Source organism: Podarcis raffonei, chromosome 17, assembly GCF_027172205.1.
Source record: "Podarcis raffonei isolate rPodRaf1 chromosome 17, rPodRaf1.pri, whole genome shotgun sequence".
NCBI classification, from domain to species: domain Eukaryota; kingdom Metazoa; phylum Chordata; class Lepidosauria; order Squamata; family Lacertidae; genus Podarcis; species Podarcis raffonei.
This window is the reverse complement of record NC_070618.1, coordinates 36309151-36328384: the sequence shown is the minus strand read 5'-3', so window position 1 is coordinate 36328384 and position 19234 is coordinate 36309151. Positions and strand designations below refer to the sequence as shown.

The following is a 19234-nucleotide window of genomic DNA, read 5'->3' as shown; positions in this document are numbered from 1 at the left end:
GCATCCCTCCCAAGCAATTTGCCAGGGGCCAAATGACAGTGCCTCTTGGGGACCAAGGAAGGAATGGCGCTCACTTCAAGGCCTCCTTTAAAGAGGGAGAGGAACAGAGAGAGAGAAAGAGAGAGAGAGATTTCTCTGCAGGTTGCACTAGCAGCAACAGCTGACAATCCCTTTTCCCAACCATACTTGGAGGCAGAGAAGCAGGACACAATCAGGAAAATCGCTTTCAAACATGGAGGAACTCCTCCTTTAAATACCTTTTGACTGCTCTGCTGACCTCAAAGCCAGGGAGCAGAGAAAGGGCTGCACTTGCGACCCATTGAACGCATGCCTATGGTTGGAGGAAAGATTTTCTAAGAGCATGCAAATGATTACCGGGTGCAAGGGTGAAATCTTGTGCTTGTGGCCCAAGAAACGCAAAATGGTGCAGCATCAAGGGACAAGGTGGTCTCCTGGGAGAGGAATGGATCCTAGTGGATGGTCCCAGGAGGAGACTGAGCAGGTTGAAAGTTTCTTGTGCTTTTGTCCTTTAGCAAGTGAGCAGCATTTAGTGGCTTAGAACATGCAAAGAGAGGTCAAGAGATCTGGTTTCTAGAACTTGACTGCAGGAGTTGATGGGACACCTTTCCGAGTGCTTGAAAACACTTTGTGCAGATTATGCTATTTATTTTATAACTGCAGACCAGGTGAAGCCAGGATCACCCCCTGCCGTACTGATGGGCAATGACTGAACTTGTGAAGGAGACAGACAGCCTTCACTTGAGAGATGGTGTCTGCAGGGCAAGGCTAGGAGTTCTAGTCTCCAAATTATGGCCACGGGCCACTTTCACGTGATTAAATTCCTACATGGAACTCTTTTGTGCACTGGAAGATGGTAGAAATTCAGCAGCCCTAAAAGCTTGGGTCAACCAGAGCTGCTCATCTGGTCCTTGAAATACAGAAACGGAGAAAGCTGCTTTATATTGGGTCAGATCCACTGGTCTACACTGACAGGCAAGGGCAATCCAGGTCTTCAGACAGGGTTTTCTCCTAGCCCTACCTAGAGATGCGAGGGATTGAATCTGGAACCTTTTGCATGCAAAGCCAATGCTCTACGACTGAGCCACAGGCCTTCTCAATAAGCCCTTAACATAAACCAAGGGTTCAGTCAGACAGAAGACACTGAGAAAGTCTTACTTGCATAGAATCATAGAATTGTAGAGTGGGAAGGTCCCCTGAGTCCAACCCCTTAAAAATGTAGTATAAACACCGACAACTGGGAAACAATGGTCTGCAAGTGCTCTAATTGGAGGACAGCCTTTACCGAGGGTGTCATGGACTTTGAAGACTCTCAAACTTAGGACGAAAGGGAGAAACGTGCTAAGAGGAAGGCATGTTTGGCAAACCCTCATCATGATCAACTCCCATCCGGAAACCTATGTCCCCACTGTGGAAGGACGTGTGGATGCAGAATTGGCCTCCACAGTCACTTACGGACACACCATTAAGACTGTGTTCATGGAAGACAATCTTACTTGGCTACAAATGATCGTCAAAGAAGACGACGATGCTCAGCTTCCCCTTGCCTGTGTATAATGAAACCCAAGAGGACATGATCACTTCCTCCCAAGGTTCCCTGTACTTTCACTTTGCCGATTAAAAACTCTCGATGCGTTTCATCTGCAGCAAGGGGAAGTTCTTCCCATAGAAAAGGGAACATTTTTCAAACAGTTCTCTTCTTCCTACTGTTGTCCTGACAATGTCTTCCAGTTTCCTGTTGATACTCTATAAAGAATCAGCCTTTTGACTTCCTCTCTCCACCTCCGTTACCTTCCTTTTCGCTTGCAGTCCTCATAGATGTCACCTGTTTCCTCCACGGAGAGCAGCTTGCTCTGACTGTGACCTCACACAACCCAGCTCTGCCCCAGCAGCAACACTCCTACACACACAAACATATGCAGTCGTGGTGCAGGACTGCCAGACACAAATATGACACCCACATTCTCTCTTCCCCATTATCCTCTCTCTCTCTCTCTGAAGCCTCAACCAGATGGCTCATTTAAGAGATCATCTGTTTTCATGCTTACGCACCTGAGGGCCAACTCTACCTTGGCACAGGTCCTTCTACCCTCCCTGGGCCACGCAGCTGACACAGCCAGGTGTCCGACTGACCACAGCACCAGCTGGGCAGCTGGCTTCCTACTGCAGCGGTGTCCGGGGATGGAAGAAGGGGCTGTTTTTCCCATTAGGAATGCTACCCATGTTCACAGCAACGCTGAGCCAGGAGCTTTGAAAGCTGCTGCCTGAGCAAGTTCTTAATAAATTTTCTGGAAATGCATTTGCTCCAAATGCTTCATTTATTCCAAACACAGAATTCAAGCGGACTTTGTTCAGCACTGCGGGGGGAGAGGTGACATCTCAAGCAGGCCTGGTAAGAATCCAGTGCCTCCATCCATCATGGCTCTCCCATTCAGAGGTGGCTCTAAGTCACCCAAGTCCATATCTTGAGTTGAGTCTCAAGAGTCAAGTCTGGAAAGTTCTCCAGTATCTAAAGGCTGAAGACCCTGAGTCCTGCTAAAAACTGTAATATTTTTAAATGCCTACCATTCACCATTTTAAACCTTCCATTATCTCACAACAATGAGTCATCACAGCCTCCCCTCCCTGGGGTGCATCTAACATGAGGTTGAAGACACAGACATGTTATGTGCTGCTAACATAATAATTGGGGCTAAATATATATGCTATGATTCTAGAGGAACTGTGGGGTGGGGGAAGGAAATCCTATTCAGTATAAGGTGCAAAATTCAGTTTGTCTGTGAGAGTATCAGTTTTTGCTTTGTTTTTGCTTTAAAGCAAGTTTCTAGTCCTTATAGTTCCACATGCAGACTCAAAGGAAGTGTCAGCAACAGCTGGTCAAGCTGAAAAGCCAGAGAGGGGTGGCAGAATAATAAAATGTCTAGTGGTCAGCAGGCAACCCTGAGTCGCCCTACGCACAGCTCTCTGCTCCACTCTACATGTAATGAAACCAGAATTATGCAAAATAGCAAACGCTGGGAAATCAACTGTGCAGATCAACTTAAAGTGCATGATTTATATAGCCTGAAAAAAACAGCTTTCTCTTAGAGACGAAGTTAGGTTTCAATGGAGCAAGATTCTCATTATTCTTTTTAAGGCAAAGTGCACCCAGCTCCAAATATCATCTTAGTGGGTATGAAATATGGGCCTATTAGAAGAGTTTTGTGTGAAGGAGCCCCTAGAGAAGGACAGTTGAATAGGAAAAGCTACTTCCCAGCTCGCCCACGGGGCAACTTGTCACACTGTTTTCTACTTGGGTACAAGCCACCAATCACTACATATTATTATTTTACCAGAAAGTCCCACAGCAGGTTACAGCAGTATAAAACACAGCATTAAAAGCTGTTTAGAACAGCTTGCAGCCTGCCGATTGAAAAGAACACCTGCTTGTAAATCAGGGTGGGAAGTCTGAGGCTTGAATGTGGCCCTCCAGACTTTACTATCTGGCCCTCAGCAATCTCCCCAAGCCACACCCCTCACTGCCCCCTTGCTTTGTATCCTGTCCCCCCCCCAAGAAAGAATGCTGATAATGCCTTTTGCTTGCCTAGAGGAAGGAGAGAGAGGGGTGTGCTAAGTGCATGCAGAAAGCAGCCCACTGTACAAAGGCAACATTTCCATGTGTTGCCCCTCCTACTTTTGCCTCTGGCACCACCTGCCACCAACATGTGGCCCTCAGCAGGGAATACCTCCACCCTTCTTGTAGATAGACACAGGCAGTGGTGGGGCAGCAGTTGATTGACCCCTTTCCTACCCAGCACTTCACAAGGAAAACATAGCTATTTTGAAAACACCTGTACCCTTCACAGCTGATCCACCAGGTGCATATGCTCCAGGGACAGAAACACAGGACAATCCTCCCATTTCTGAGCACAGCATCCTCTAGAGGGGAGGGGAAGTTCCTTCCTCTTCCTAGGAGCCCCTCTCACCTGTCCGGCTCTTGCTATTGGTCAAGATCTCCTGGAGCCGCTCCTGGAGTTTGTCCGCTCGCTTCCGTTCCAGGTGGAGCTGCCTCTTGAGGTCCTTCAACTGTTGGGGGAGAGGGAGGGAGGCGCAAGGGAAATCAGGGCTGGAGGCAGGCTTCAGCAAGGCTTAGCCCCACAACCAATTTTCCGTGCCAGAACCCAGCCCTAAACAGGCCAATGCAACAGCATAAAAAAGGGTGCCACCGAGCATGGGCAGAGTTAATACTCCCCCCTCTATCTCACCAGTGCGAGCCCACAACCATCCAACCCAGAAGGAAAGATCAAAGTTGCATACAGATGACAATTTCTAAGCTCCGGTTCGAAAACTGCTGCTCTGAGTGCCGGGACCACGATGTGGGAAGAACGAGGTTCTCTCCCCATCCAGCTTCGAAGGCTGCCACCCAAATAGCTGCTATCCAGTGGAAACAGGAGACACCAGTCTAACTAACTCCATGGAGACCCCTAACCCTAATGCAGTTAAAGGTCATAAGACACACACTTCCAAGGATCTTGGGACCCTTCAAAATTGGGCATCAGTTGGAGGCCACAGTGATCTCCTCATCAGGGGTGGGTAGAGCCTTGGGAGAGCTGAGCTTCTAAGCAGGGGAAGGGGGCAATTTCTTAGTGCGGTGCAGGGGAAGAGGCATCACAGCATATTAATAATAATAATAATAATAATAATAATAATTTATTTGTACCCCATCCATCTGGCTGGGTTCCTCAGCCACTCTGGGCGGCTTCCAACAAAGATTAAAAATACATTAAAATGTCACACATTAAAAACTTCCCTAAAGAGGGCTGCCTTCAGATATCTTCTAAATGTCAGGTACAGTGGTGCCCCGCAAGACGAACGCCTCGCAAGACGGAAAACCCGCTAGACGAAAGGGTTTTCCGTTTTGGAGGCGCTTCGCAAAACAAATTTCCCTATGGGCTTGCTTCGCAAGAAGAAAGCCCATAGGGAAATCCCCGGGGACCTCTTTTAAATGCTGGCCATCGGGAGCAAAGACTTTCGCCCACCGCCGGCCTTCACAAGAGGTCCTGGACCTCTTCTGAAGGCCGGCGGGGGGCAAAAGTCTTTGCTCCCCCCCGCCTGCCTTCCCGGGATAGCGGAGAAGCGCAGCGCGTTTCTCCGCTATCCCGACGGCTTTTGAAGGCAGGCGGGGGGGGGAGCAAAGACTTTGGCCCACCGCCGGCCTTCAGAAGAGGTCCTGGACCTCTTCTGAAGGCCGGCGGGGGGCAAAAGTCTTTGCTCCCCCCCGCCTGCCTTCCCGGGACAGCGGAGACTTCTCCGCTGTCCCGGGGCGATCTTAAAATGATCGCTGCCGCCCGCCAGCATTTTCAGATCGCCCCGGACAGCGGAGAAGTCTCCGTTGTCCCGGGGCGAACTGAAAATGCTGGCGGGCGGGAGCGAAGGCTTCGCTGCCGCCCGCCAGCATTTTAAAAGCCCCCGGGACAACGGAGACTTCTCCGCTGTCCCGGGCGATCTGAAAATGCTGGCGGGCGGGAGCGAAGGCTTAGTTGCCGCCCGCCAGCATTTTAAAAGCCCCCGGGACAACGGAGAAGTCTCCGCTGTCCTGGGGGCTTTTAAAATGCTGGCAGTCGGGAGGAAAGCCCTCCTGTCCCCGGAGCTTGCGGGGTGGGAGGTGGGGAGAAGGGCTTTTCTTCCAACCGCCAGCCTTCAGAACAGCCTTCTGAAGGCTGGCGGTGGGAAGAAAAGCCCTTGTCCCCCCCCCCAGCCTTCAGAAGAGGTCGGGGGACAGACTGTCCCCGGACCTGGTCTGAAGGCGGTTTCCATAGGAACGCATTGATTGATTTTCAATGCATTCCTATGGGAAACGGTGCTTCGCAAGACGAAAAACTCGCAAGAAGAAAAAACTTGCGGAACGAATTAATTTCGTCTTGCGAGGCACCACTGTAGTTGTTTATCTCTTTGACATCTGATGGGAGGGCATTCCACAAGGCAGGTGCCACTACCGAGAAGGCCCTCCACCTGGTTCCCTGCAGCTTTGCTTCTCGCAGTGAGGGAACTGCCAGAAGGCTCTCAGCATCCGGGCAGAACGATGGGGGTGGAGACGCTCCTTCAGGCATACTGGGCCGAGGCCATTTAGGGCTTTAAAGATCAACACCAACACTTTGAATTGTGCTCGGAAACGTACTGGGAGCACAGGGATGCTGTCCATAAAAAGAAGAGTTCAGCTGCAATTCTGTCCTCTGCATCCCAGCCTCTTTGCGTCTGGTCGCTCGGATAACCAGCTGGGAGTAAGGCAGACAGGCAAGAGGGCATGCGTGAGATGCAGCGTGAGAGAGCCAGGAGACCCAAAGCAGCAGGAACAGCAGCAGCTCAGAGTTTGATGCACCTAAGACCCAGGCGGGGGGAAACCAGGGGAGCCCAGTGGCTGTTGTGCCTTCACAATTCACAGCAGCTCCTTCTTTCTGGGACTTCAACCATAGTACCCCACCCCACTGCAAGTGATACATTTCAGTGGACAACTATTGGCTTGCTGCTCCTGATATTCTCTCTTTAGCAGGGATGGGGAATGTAGCTCAGAGAGGGGGGTCTTTAAGACCTCCAGCAGCCTCCAGGTACAGGCTTTCTTGGGGAGAGAGTGCCCTGCCTCTCAAGATGAAATGAGCCCAGAGGGAGAAGGGCAGTTAAAGCCCTGAGTCAACAAGGAATGGCAACCTGGGTTCAAAGAGAAAGATCAGCAGGGGCTCTTGCCTCGCCCGCCCCCCAACCCACTTCCCTTGGGGAAAGCCCATCTCACCGCTGCGCTGCCTTTCTTCTCGAGGATCCGCTGCCCGTCAACTGTGTCCTTCACTTCCTGCCAGGGAGACAAGGCTGTCACAAACCACTGGGACCAGAAGTGCCAAATTATGTTTCTATCACACTTTCGGGGGGTGAAAATGCTTGGCAATTCTCCTCTCTGCTCCATCTCACCCTCTGAGAGGCAGAACAGTTATCATGCAGGGGACGATGGTTGTGTGGATCACGGCTGTGCTGAAAGCTGTGGAATATGGGTCCCACCTTCCGTTTCCCAAAAAATACTAATACCTCTTTTTTTAAAAAAGGACACATTTCTAGTCCTCACGGTGGACTGGACATTCAGTTTTGGCCCACGTCTCTAATCTGTTAAGGTCATTTTGAATTCTGATTGTCTTCAGCAGCACTGGCTACTCCTCCCAGTTTGGTGTCATCTGCAAACCTGGTGAGGATCCCCTCGACTCCTTCCGTCCAACAGGCCCAGCACAGAGCCCTGTGTCACCCCACTTGTCACTTTCTTGCAGGATGACAAGGAACCATTAGTGAGCACTATTCACACTTAGAATCTTCACACTTTGCTGTCCCTCCTCACGGATCTCCCTTCCAAATCCTCTGGCCCCCTTCAACCCACCACTAGGGGCACATTCCTCCTGTCACCCTGCCATTTTTCATTTTTACCTCCCAATCTTTGGTCTAAGTAAAGGGACCCCTGACCATTAGGTCCAGTCGTGGCCAACTCTGGGGTAGCGGCGCTCATCTCACTTTATTGGCCGAAGGAGCCGACGAACAGCTTCCGGGTCATGTGGCCAGCATGACTAAGCCACTTCTGGCGAACCAGAGCAGCACACAGAAACGCCGTTTACCTTCCCACTGGAGCAGTACCTACTTATTTACTTGCACTTTGACGTGCTTTTGAACTGCTAGGTTGGCAGGAGCAGGGACCGAGCAATGGGAGCTCACCCCGTCGCGGGGATTCGAACCGCCGTCCTTCTGATCGGCAAGTCCTAGGCTCTGTGGTTTAACCCACAACGCCACCCGCGTCCAACCTTTGGTCTAAACTAGGATAAATGGGATAAAAACACTGGTGAGGCATCTGAAGAGAGATTCAAGGGACCCAGACCCAAGGATCTCTGCTACACTCAAACGTAGCACGGAGAACTTTCCACCTAGTGCACCAGACGGGGAACTGGGACTCATTGAGAAGGATCTGCAGAAGTCCAGTCTGGATGTGTGATTTGGGGTGGGACAGCACCACCTGCCTATCTGTGCCAGACACTGCAAGCATGCTGGAAAGAAAAGAGGCACAATCCAGCAGATGGGCAAACCCATCAGGAGGGAAGGGAACAGGTGGACCCAGGAACCTCATGCTGCCAAGCACCTGTTCCTGGGGGAAGCTGGCAGGCAGCAGCACACACACACCTGTTTAAGTCGGTTGATTGTGTCCAAGTGTTCATCCTTCGCCCTTTCAATCTCTCGCAGCTTCTCCTTGGTTTCTTCCACCTCACGGTCCTTTAGCTGCAGAGGAGAAAACCCAAGAGCAGGCATTGGGGAGCAGATATGGGATTTTCCCAACCCTGCAATTGTTGCTGGTTTAAAAAATGCCAGTGGCTGAGAAGGAGGTACTTGGAGGGGAGAAGAAAACAGGATCACGCTTAATGTTACCACCTGCACCCCCAGTCATTTCCCCCTGCCCATTTGACCAGCAAACATCTCAAAATCACCAAAAACTCCAAATCAAAGAGCGGAAGCGAAAAGATATCAAGAGAGAACCCACCCACCACCACTTTCCTCCCCTCTGCTGAATGCCAATGTTGTTCTCTTTTAGTTTTGGGGATTCATCCATGTGTTTTAAAGTATGTTTTCTGATCTTTTATGTGCTGTTCTGCTTCAGGTGGTTGCATTTTAAATTTGGGTCCCCACCCTGCTCCTATTATTGCAAATTGCCCCGAGATCCATTTTGATGTAGGGCAGTATAAAAAACATTTTTGAATGACTGCAGCAATAGCTAAATAAATAAGAGGGTGAAAGAGGCATGCTGCTGGTCATCTGAATAACTGAGCTTCACTGTCCAGTTGCTGTAATTCATGGGTAGGCAACCTAAGGCCTGGGGGCTGGATGCGGCCCAATTGCCTTCTCAATCCGGCCCGCGGATGGTCCAGGAATCAGCGTGTTTTTACATGAGTAGAATGTGTCCTTTTATTTAAAATGCATCTCTGGGTTATTTGTGGGGCATAGGAATTCATTCTCCCCCCCACCTCTAAAATACAGTCCGGCCCCCCACAAGGTGTGACGGACAGTCGACTGGCCCCCTACTGAAAAAGTTTGCTGACCCCTGCTAATTGATGAGAAATCCATTGCATCGAACGGCTGGTCCACACCAGAGACACTTCACCCATCAACCTCCTGCCACAGAGTAACCCACACATACCTGTGCCATTATTTATTGCAGTGCCCGTTATATATAGACCCAAGAGACCAATTTATAAAACCCCTGTTTACGAATGGAACACATTTGAATAGGGTGGAAAGGGTGAAATGGCTGCTGAGCAACACCGACGACTTTGTTACTTATAAAGTAGCACTCTATGTGCTGGCAGCTAAGAAGATCAGGAGGAAGGAACTAGATAAAATAGCAGTCAACTGCAAAGGGGATTCGGATATTTAATTTGGCACATCTTACCAGAGAATCTCCTGCTACTCTATTCTATTTAATGCAGCAAATAATTTTAGTAGCCGTGACCGTGGTTTTATTGTATGTGTGGCGCCCCGTGATTTTTATGGTTATTGTTGTTTTTCTTCTTGTTCTCCTTCTGAATGATGCCATGGCCTATGGCTAGTGCAGTAAAAAGTTTAATTGGAATTGGGTAACCCACACGGTCTGCATCAAGGCAGCTGCTGGAGAGTAGAAGTCAAAGACGAGCATCCGCCAACGGCGTCACCTGGGTTCACTAGCCTCCCACAAGACTGTGGAAGCAGCTGAACGGCCAGAGTAGATCACTGCCATTTCTCCCAATCGGGAAAGGCCAAAATATTTCCTGTACCTGCAAGTCAGCCACATGCTGCTCCTTACAGACTCGCATGGCCTCTGCGTGCTCTTGCTGATGCTTCTCTATCAGCTCCTGGGAAAGAGGATGGGAACAATCAGATCCCTGGAGCAGGACAGGAAGGCTTGGGGCAGGAACCAAGCGTTTGGGTCCTACTGGCCCTCTGGTAGGGTACGCCAGTTCTGCCCTGTGACATGTCACTAAGGGGAAGGGGGGGTCCAGTCACCTCCGCCTCTTTCAGCCGCCGTTCAAACCAGCCCTTTGTGCCATCCATGGACTGTATTTGGAGGCGCAGCTCTTCCACGGTTTGCTGCATGGACTCCAGTTCCTGATTGCGTGCCTGAAGGGCAAGAGAAAAGGAAACAATCATAGAATTGGAGACTTGGAAGGGACCCCGAGAGTTATCAACTCTGCAATGCAGGAATCTTTTGCCCAGCTTGGGGATCGAACCCACGACCCAGAGATTAAGAGTCTCATGCTCTACTAACTGAGCTATCCCAGATGCAGGCAGCAGGCCCAGGGGAGTCAGAGCAAACTAAAGATCAGCACTGGGCCTTTAAGGGCAGTGTAGAGGAAGTGAACACACTACCATTTGCTAACAAAATGGCCATCTCTATCACAGGGGAGCAAGGGAAGGGGTGAAAGAAAGGCTGTATGTTATCATAATACAGTGGTACCTCAGGTTAAGTACTTAATTCATTCCGGAGGTCCGTTCTTAACCTGAAACTGTTCTTAACCTGAAGCACCACTTTAGGTAATGGGGCCTCTTGCTGCCGCCGCGCCGCCAGAGCACGATTTCTGTTCTCATCCTGAAGCAAAGTACTTAACCTGAGGTACTATTTCTGGGTTAGCAGCGTCTGTAACCTGAAGCGTATGTAACCTGAAGCATCTGTAACCCGAGGTACCACTGTAGTGTTTTTAGAGAGCATTCCAAAATACAGTGTGTCTCAGATCCCCACTACTCTGAGGGCCAGTTTATTATACCACTGGCGGCATTAAGAAGGAAAACTTTTCTTGGACTGCTGCACCAGAGGTAATATTTCTGGGTTAGAGGAGTCTGTAACCTGAAGCGTATGTAACCTGAGGTACCACTGTAGTAATAATAATAATAATAATAATAATAATAATAATAATAATAATAATAATAATTTATTTATACACCGCCCATCTGGCTGGGCTTCCCCAGCCACTCTGGTTGGCTTCCAACTGAAAATTAAAAACTATACAGTATCAGAAATTAAAAGCTTCCCTAAACAGGGCCGCCTTCAGTTGTCTTTTAAAAGTAAAATCGTTGTTTATTGCCTTGACATCTGATGGGAAGGCGTTCCACAGGGCAGGCGCCACTACCGAGAAGGCCCTCTGCCTGGTTCCCTGTAACCTCACTTCTCACAGCGAGGGAACCGCCAGAAGGCCCTCAGTGCTGGACCTCAGTGTCTGGGCTGGATGATGGGGGTGGAGACACTCCTTCAGGTATACTGGAGTGGGAGGAGGTAGGCAAGATGCCTCTGCACATTTTATGTACAAGATTATGCCTCCTGTGGTGAGCAGGTGGCAAGTTTTGCTCCTGTTGCAACAGGAAGAAACTTTACTTTGAACTTTGGGGCAAAATGGCAATCATTCACTTGCATTGAGGGGGTAAGAAAAGGTTGTATCAAGGGACACTGACGGGGCAGGAGCTAAGCCTACCCCCCCCCCAACCTTCCTACCAAGGTCTGCCCCCAAGTTCCATTTCCTGGTCATTCTAGAAACTGATGTTGGCATGAAGCAGAACCTAGGAGGTGGCTTTTGAGAGCAAGAACTTACAGCATTGCAAAGGACTGTGTGGCCTTTGCTGTGCGTATTCTCTCACCGCAACGGCATTGTGAGTCGAATCAATGCTTTTCAAATTTAATAATAATAATAATAATAATAATAATAATAATAATAATAATAATAAATTATTTATATCCCGCCCTCCCCAGCCAAAGCCGGGCTCAGAGCGGCTAACAACAGTAAAAGTAACACAGTTTACATAAAATCACAATCTATTAATTGAAATACATTCTAAAATCAATTCAGAATCAAATTAATGGCAACCATTGGGCTAGAGTTCTGTGAGGGTTACCAAAGGAGGGGGTCAGACTGTGCCTCAGCCAAAGGCCTTGTGGAACAGCTCTGTCTTGCAGGCCCTGCGGAAAGATATCAAGTCCCGCAGGGCCCTAGTCTCTTGTGACAGAGCGTTCCATCAGATCAGGACCACGGCCGACAAAGCCCTGGCTCTGGTTGAGGCCAGCCTAACCTCCCTGTGGCCTGGGACCTCCAAGATGTTTTTATTTGAAGACCGTTAAGGTCCTCCGTGAGACATACCAGGAGACATACCAGGTAGTCCCGTAGGTACGAGGGTCCTAGGCCATATAGGACCCTCGTACCTACAGATGGAAGGCACAGAAATTCAGCCTCCTGAAAACCTCAGCTCTCGTTGAAAGAAGATATACTAAGGTTCTAGTCCTTAAGACCTGAACATGCCCATGGGAAGACCAGGGCCAGGAACCCAAGCTCCTTTGACCAGTACCTTCTCCTCCTTCAGCTGGCCACGCAGCTCATCCTCCTGCCGTTTCTTGTGCTCATGCAGCTCCCTCAGCTCCCGCTCATATCGCGCCCGCACAGCGAGCACCTCTTTCTCGTGCTGCAGGCGAAGGTTACCCAGCTCTTCCTTGTGGCGCCCCTTCTCCTGCAGGGTCTCAATGGCCATCTCATCTAGCATGGCCTTGCGCTTCTCTGCCGTCTAGAAAGCAGGCACAAGTCAGAGCAGTCTTATGAGACTGATATTTTCTAATTTTTATGGTTTACCACACATTGTAATAATAATAATACAGTAATTTATTATTTATACCCCGCCCATCTGGCTGAGTTTCCCCAGCCACACTGGGCGGCTCCCAATCAACTGTTAAAAACAGTACAGCGTTAAATATTAAAAACTTCCCTGAACAGGGCTGCCTTCAGATGTCTTTTAAAGGTAGGATAGCTGCTTATTTCCTTCACATCTGAAGGGTGTTCCACAGGGTGGGCGCCACTACCGAGAAGGCCCTCTGTCTGGTTCCCTGTAACCTCACTTCTCGCAGGGAGGGAACCGCCAGAAGGCCCTTGGCACTGGATCTCAGTGTCTAGGCTGAACAATGGGGGTGGAGACACTTCTTCATGTATACAGGACCGAGGCCGTTCAGGGCTTTAAAGGTCAGCACCAACACTTTGAATTGTGCTCGGAAACGTACTGGGAGCCAATGCAGATCTCTCAGGACTGGTGTTATGTGGCCCCGGCAGCCACTCCCAGTCACCAGTCTAGCTGCTGCATTCTGGATTAATTGCAGTTTCCGGGTCACCTTCAAAGGTAGCCCCACGTAGAGCGCGTTGCAGTAGTCCAAGCGGGAGATAACTAGAACATGCAAGACTCTGGCGAGACAGTCCGCGGGCAGGTAGGGAGTACGAATTGGAGTACTATTTTGTATCATGCAGCTTTTCGGACTGATGAAGCGTGTAGCGAAACCTGTAATATATCCGGAGAACAGGTCTCCTTTTGCCCATTTGCGTTATTCTCACCAGGGTGGTAGCTTTGATTTGCCTTCCTGTGACTGATCCATGCCTACGGCTTTGTGTTTCCAACTCAAGACCCATTGAAGAACATCTCATCCAGTTCAATCTTTGAAAAACAGCTTTGAAAAATTTCTTCATATTCTCCAGTGTGCTACCCTTGCCATTGTGGCGGCACAGGGTTGCCGTTCTGTTGAACAGTTCATTTATCCAGTCTGCATAACATTTATTGCACATGTAACTTGTTAAGATAGAGTTGTACATCTATCCACTCCGTGTTTACAGTAATTCCAGGCCTTGTTTAGCACATGGCACCTTAGTATGTTTATTGCTTGAATGGTTACAAGTCTATCTCTATTCTAGCTATTAATCTAGTAAATTTGGTTTTATACTTATACGCCAGTTTTTCAAGAAAGCCTGGAAACCAGGCAGAACTGAGTAGGCTTCTATGATCAGGAACTACTTCAGTTCACCGCAAGTTCTCAACGCTACCATTCCTTGCCCTAATTCCCCTTCTCCCTTGTCTTTCACTTTCCTCCAGTCCCATCAGCTGTGGGTTTTCAAAATGCTTGGGATCGGATGGAATCCAATCTGTGTCTTGTTTAAGGCAGGTAACAGGCTGGCCGTATCAGGAGACAGAGCCAAGCTATTGTTCGGTGTTCCATGTATGAGCAGAGCTGAGCCTCAGACCCACAGACTCACTCCTCACATCACAAACCTGGGGATTTCTGGAATTGATCTCTTACTTGCCTTTTGAAAATCAGAATTCAGGGCAAAATATGGTTTGAGGAAAGGGACGCGGGTGGCGCTGTGGGTTAAACCACAGAGCCTAGGGCTTGCCAATCAGAAGGTCGGCGGTTTGAATCCCCAAGACGGGGTGAACTCCCGTTGCTCGGTCCCTGCTCCTGCCAACCTAGCAGTTCGAAAGCACATCAAAGTGTAAGTAAATAAATAGGTACCACTCTGGCGGGAAGGTAAACAGTGTTTCCGTGCGCTGCTCTGGTTCGCCAGAAGCGGCTTAGTCATGTTGGCCACATGAGCCGGAAGCTGTACGCCGGCTCCCTCGGCCAATAAAGCAAGATGAGCGCCACAACCCCAGAGTCGGCCACGACTGGACCTAATGGTCAGTGGTCCCTTTACCTTTACCTTTATGGTTTGAGGAAACCATAGCATGCCATAGTCAGACACAACAACAAGCCAGGTTTTGCTGATGGTTGGGGTGGGTGTCAGTTCAGAAACCCTGGTGCAAAGGGGGGAGGGAAAAGTCACACACGAGCCTCAGGCTGTGTTCTACACCATAGTTTGAAGTTACATCTGAATGTGGCCAGAGTCCAAAGTGAAGTGGGGAGTTTCTTCAGCTAAACTGGGTGCCAAACAGGATTAAATCCACTGCCTGCCCCTCCCTCCATCCTGCCCCCAAACTACTCACCTTTCTGGTTTCATCAAGGTCTTGTAGCAATCTTTCCTTCTCCTGCCCTATTTCTTGTAGCTGCTCCAGGAGACGAGTGTTGGCCCGAAGAGACTCCTGAGGGAGAAAATTAAGATGGCTGTAGAACAAGGCCCTTCCCCATCCCCCAAGTTCTTTGCTCAGCAGCCCAGTTCTGTCACAGACCCTCTTAGGCCTCTGACAGAGGGACTACAAACATCCAAGAGCACATCACTGAGAACAGATTTCCCATAACACATTTTGGCCCACCTTACAAGGCTCTTAGAAGGATTACTGAGATCAGCTACATGATGCACTTTGAACACTCATCTGCCCCCCCCCCCGCCGCCGCCGCCGCCGCCACAAGCACTTCATGTACATGCTGAGAACTTTAAATACCCTTTTGTGCTCGCCATCCAAGAGTGAAAAAAGGGCGGAACTTTTTCCAACACGGGCAAATGCAACTTAACCAAGTCATTTTTGTTAAGTGATCCCTCAATATACTTGAACCACCGTTTTGCACCCACCACTTAAAAGCAAGTTAGAGACAAAGTCCAGCACCGAAACAGCGGTGAAATGTTTCATCTGGAAACAGAAGGAAGGGTGGTGAAGGGGAGGGGGAGAGAAAACTGACTAAGCAGCCAAAGAATAGTTGAAAGGAAGGAAAAGTCGTGGCCAGGGTGGACTGCGAGACTAGAAGCAAGAAGGGGTACTATAAAGAGATAAAATGAAAGTAGAGGAGAAAATTAATAAGTCATGGAAACAAACTTTTGGGCAGCGAAGCAGGACCCGAGCCTTCTTTCTACCTTCTTGCTGTCATTGCAATCTGAACGGCGAATGTTCTAAAACTGGCCATTTTTGCATACTGTGCCCCAAGGGTGGTGGGAGGAAGGAAACGCAGTGTGCTGAGATGGGCTTCTTCCCTCCCCTCCTGAATATGCAAAGTGGGCCAGCTGACCCCTGTATGATGCAGCAGACTCCCCCGGGGGCCTCTGGAAAGGCCTGTGAGGATGAACAGCACCTTGGGCCTACCTGCAGCTGAGTGTTGAGGTCCTCCCGCTGTGCTGCCAGCACCTCCTTCTCGCTCTGTCGCTGCTGCAGCTCGGCCCCCAGTGCCGCCACCTGGTCTCGCATCAGATTCATCTCTTGGGTCTTGGAGGTCTGTATCTACATGGTGAGAGAGAGGGTGCAGGTGGGGAAGAGGGGAGGCTCGGGTCATTTTGAGGAAAGCACAGGATGCCTTGTAGACTGTACACCCACCCAAGTCACGCTTGGCCTTCTGGGATCTGGAGGGCCACAGGTTCCCCAAAGTTCCTTGCCAAGAGGGACCGGCTGTTAAACCAATCTGGGAATTGTGAGGGGAACAGGGGTCTCCTAACAACATTCAGCACCCTTAACAAACTACAATTCCCAGGATTCTTTGGGAAGCGGTGACTGTTTCAAGCGGCATGATGCTGCTTTAACTGTATAGTACAGATGGGGCCTCAGAGCTCTGGAGTTGAAAATAGGGTGCGTGCACATGTATGTGTGCGTGCGCATGCACACACCTGTTAAAAATTGCCAGCCTTGGTCTTTCCCATCCCAGCTTCTGCTGCCACCCTATACCACCCTCTTGAGCGCTTGCATCCACAGAGGGCCTGGTACCTGTTCTAACGCTGCCAGATTGGTTCTCAGAGCATCGTTCTCAGACAGAATGGTCTCAACCTGTTCCTGGCTCTCCGCACTTTGGCAAGCAACCTGATGCCCGACGAAGCACAGGATGGGCAAAGGATAGGGACCAGAGGGAGACAGGGAGAAAGAAAGAAAGAAAGAAAGAAAGAAAGAAAGAAAGAAAGACCAAAGCAGGAGAAAAAGGAGAGAAGGGATTAAAAATACAAAGCAGAACATGGAGGCAGCAGTATTGCAATAGGGGGTTGTTGTTGCTTTTAATAGAAAAAAGCAGGTTTCCTTTGCTTTAAAACCAAATGAGGAGGGGAAATCAACCAGAACTGCAAATTTCAAAGAGACCAACAAAACAAAACAGGTTCCGTACACATAGTTATTGAGACAAGGCACTGTTATTAAAGACTCAAAGTAAGCACAAGACATATTTAGAAAAAGGAGGAGTGTTGATAAATGCAAATGAAGAGGGGGAGGGAAAACCTCTTAGGAAGAGAAGAGGCCTAAGAAAAGAAACGTGAAAGCAAAACACAAAGCGGAAAATATTGCTGGATGGTAAGATGGGAGGGGTCGAGAAGGAGGTTATGGAGGGGAGCTGGCAAGCGCGAGGCAGGCCTTCCACATTATGGCTCAGGGCCAGGGCATCTGCTTGCCTGCAAAGGTTCCAGCTTCAATCCCTGACCTCTCAAGTTAGGGCTGGAAAATCCCCTGTCTGAAGCCCTGGAGAGCCATTGCCAATCACTGCAGACAAGACTGAGTGATGTGGACCAGAAGTGTGACTTGGTATAAGGTACCTTCCTATGTAGGGAGCGGGTGGCGATGTGGGTTAAACCACAGAGCCTAGGACTTGCCGATCAGAAGGTTGGCGGTTCGAATCCCCGCGACGGGGTGAGCTCCCATTGCTCGGTCCCTGCTCCTGCCAACCTGGCAGTTCGAAAGCACGTCAAAGTGCAAGTAGATAAATAGGTACCACTCCGGTGGGAAGGTAAACGGTGTTTCCATGCGCTGCTCTGGTTCGCCAGAAGCAGCTTAGTCATGCTGACCACATGACCCGAAAGCTGTACGCTGGCTCCCTCGGCCAATAAAGCGAGATGAGCGCTGCAACCCCAGAGTCGGCCACGACTGGACCTAATGGTCAGGGGTCCCTTTACCTTTAACCTCCTATGTTCACCCACAGTGCCTCGGGCACAATTAAACTTGGGTGGAGTTAGAAGACTGAGGGCCTAGACACTGAACTATGAACAGGGTGGATAAAAATCAATTTTTTGATTTAAATTGGATTGTTTTGATTTAAATTGGATTTTTTAAAATTTAAATTGGATTTTTAAAATAAAATGCTTTCGGAGGAAAAATCTTTTTAAAGGAATGTTTCTATTTAAGTTACATTATAGTCCAAAGGCTATTCATCAGAAAATAAGGATTTGTTTTACATTTTTCATGTGTGCTAAAACTCAGTCTAAGTTTGTTGTTGTTTTTTAAATCGTTTAACCACATCAGTTAACAAACATGGATACATATGCTATAATGTTATTGTTTCAGTTAAATAAATTGTTTAAATTGTTATTACGGAAATGATTATTTTTCTCCTTCCAATAAAGTACAGCAGAAAAGTTGTCCAAATATAAACAGTTAACCTCACAATAATTCCATAATTATCTGTCTATGTATTTCTAATAGTATAACCTAATCAGTAATTTTGGATATAACTGTAGAAACTACTCTGAAAATTTATTATTCCAAAAATGAAACCTTCATCTGCTTGTAAATATTAAGATTATACCAGCAAGAATAAGTCTTCCTGTAAAAGAATGGTTGAAATCAAGTCTTACTGACTAGTGATTTAAATCAAGTCTACTGACTAGTGATTGAAATCGTGATTGAAATCAATTATTTAAATCAAATCCACCCTGACCATGAACTCTGTGCTCCAACTGAGCCCCCAGGCTAAACTATGCAGTGGGGATAAGGAACCTGTGGTCCCCAGGCAGCAGGGCCAATGATACAGGATGATAGGAGTCTAGAGTCCAGCAACCAGTAGAGGGGCACGGGTCCTTCATCCCTGCTACAGAGGTCCCCAGGACACTGGGCAGCCCACACGCCAGAGTCCTCTTCAGGAGAGTAGGAATAGCTACGGTCACTGCCAGGCAGGCTGGAGTCTGGATTGGCCTGAATAGGCCATGGCTAGGAGTCTGGCTAGCAGTTCAAAAGCATGCCGAAGTGCAAGTAGATAAATAGGTACCACTCCGGCGGGAAGTTAAACAGCGTTTCCGTGCGCTGCTCTGGTTCGCCAGAAGCGACTTAGTCATGCTGGCCACATGACCCGGAAGCTGTACGCCGGCTCCCTCAGCCAATAAAGCGAGATGAGCGCCGCAACCCCAGAGTCCGCCACGACTGGACCTAATGGTCAGGGGTCCCTTTACCTTCAGGAGTCTGGCTAATTGCCTTTCCCTGATAAATAAGGCTGAGCCTTCACCTGCTCTGTTCCACATCCTGACTCAACCCCCAACCCCACACCTCCCAGTAACCTGAGGTTAGAAAACAAACCCTCCAGTTGATTCCTGACAAAACCACCCCCTGGCCCAGATCCCCTTGCCAACCTAGCAGTTCAAAAGCAAGCCAGTGCAAGTAGATAAATAGGTACCACTCTGGCGGGAAGGTAAACGGCGTTTCCGTGCGCTGCTCTGGTTCGCCAGAAGTGGCTTAGTCATGCTGGCCACATGACCCGGAAGCTGTACACCGGCTCCCTCGGCCAATAAAG

General features: G+C 49.1%; 1 protein-coding gene across 2 annotated transcripts in view; it reads right to left on the bottom strand.

Annotated features, from left to right (window-relative positions):
- GRIPAP1 (GRIP1 associated protein 1) overlaps positions 1–19234 on the bottom strand; it is a 68676-nt gene that overhangs the window by 28191 nt on the left and 21251 nt on the right. Inside the window, exons 13-21 of one of the 2 annotated variants that reach the window (XM_053370479.1) lie at positions 16462–16554; positions 15850–15984; positions 14821–14916; positions 12376–12588; positions 10051–10164; positions 9822–9899; positions 8200–8295; positions 6785–6841; positions 3984–4083 (exon numbers count right to left, since the gene is read on the bottom strand). In XM_053370479.1, the coding sequence (XP_053226454.1) occupies positions 3984–4083; positions 6785–6841; positions 8200–8295; positions 9822–9899; positions 10051–10164; positions 12376–12588; positions 14821–14916; positions 15850–15984; positions 16462–16554 (982 nt within the window). The remainder of the gene's footprint in view (positions 1–3983; positions 4084–6784; positions 6842–8199; positions 8296–9821; positions 9900–10050; positions 10165–12375; positions 12589–14820; positions 14917–15849; positions 15985–16461; positions 16555–19234) is intronic. The other variant, XM_053370480.1, reaches the window with a different exon arrangement.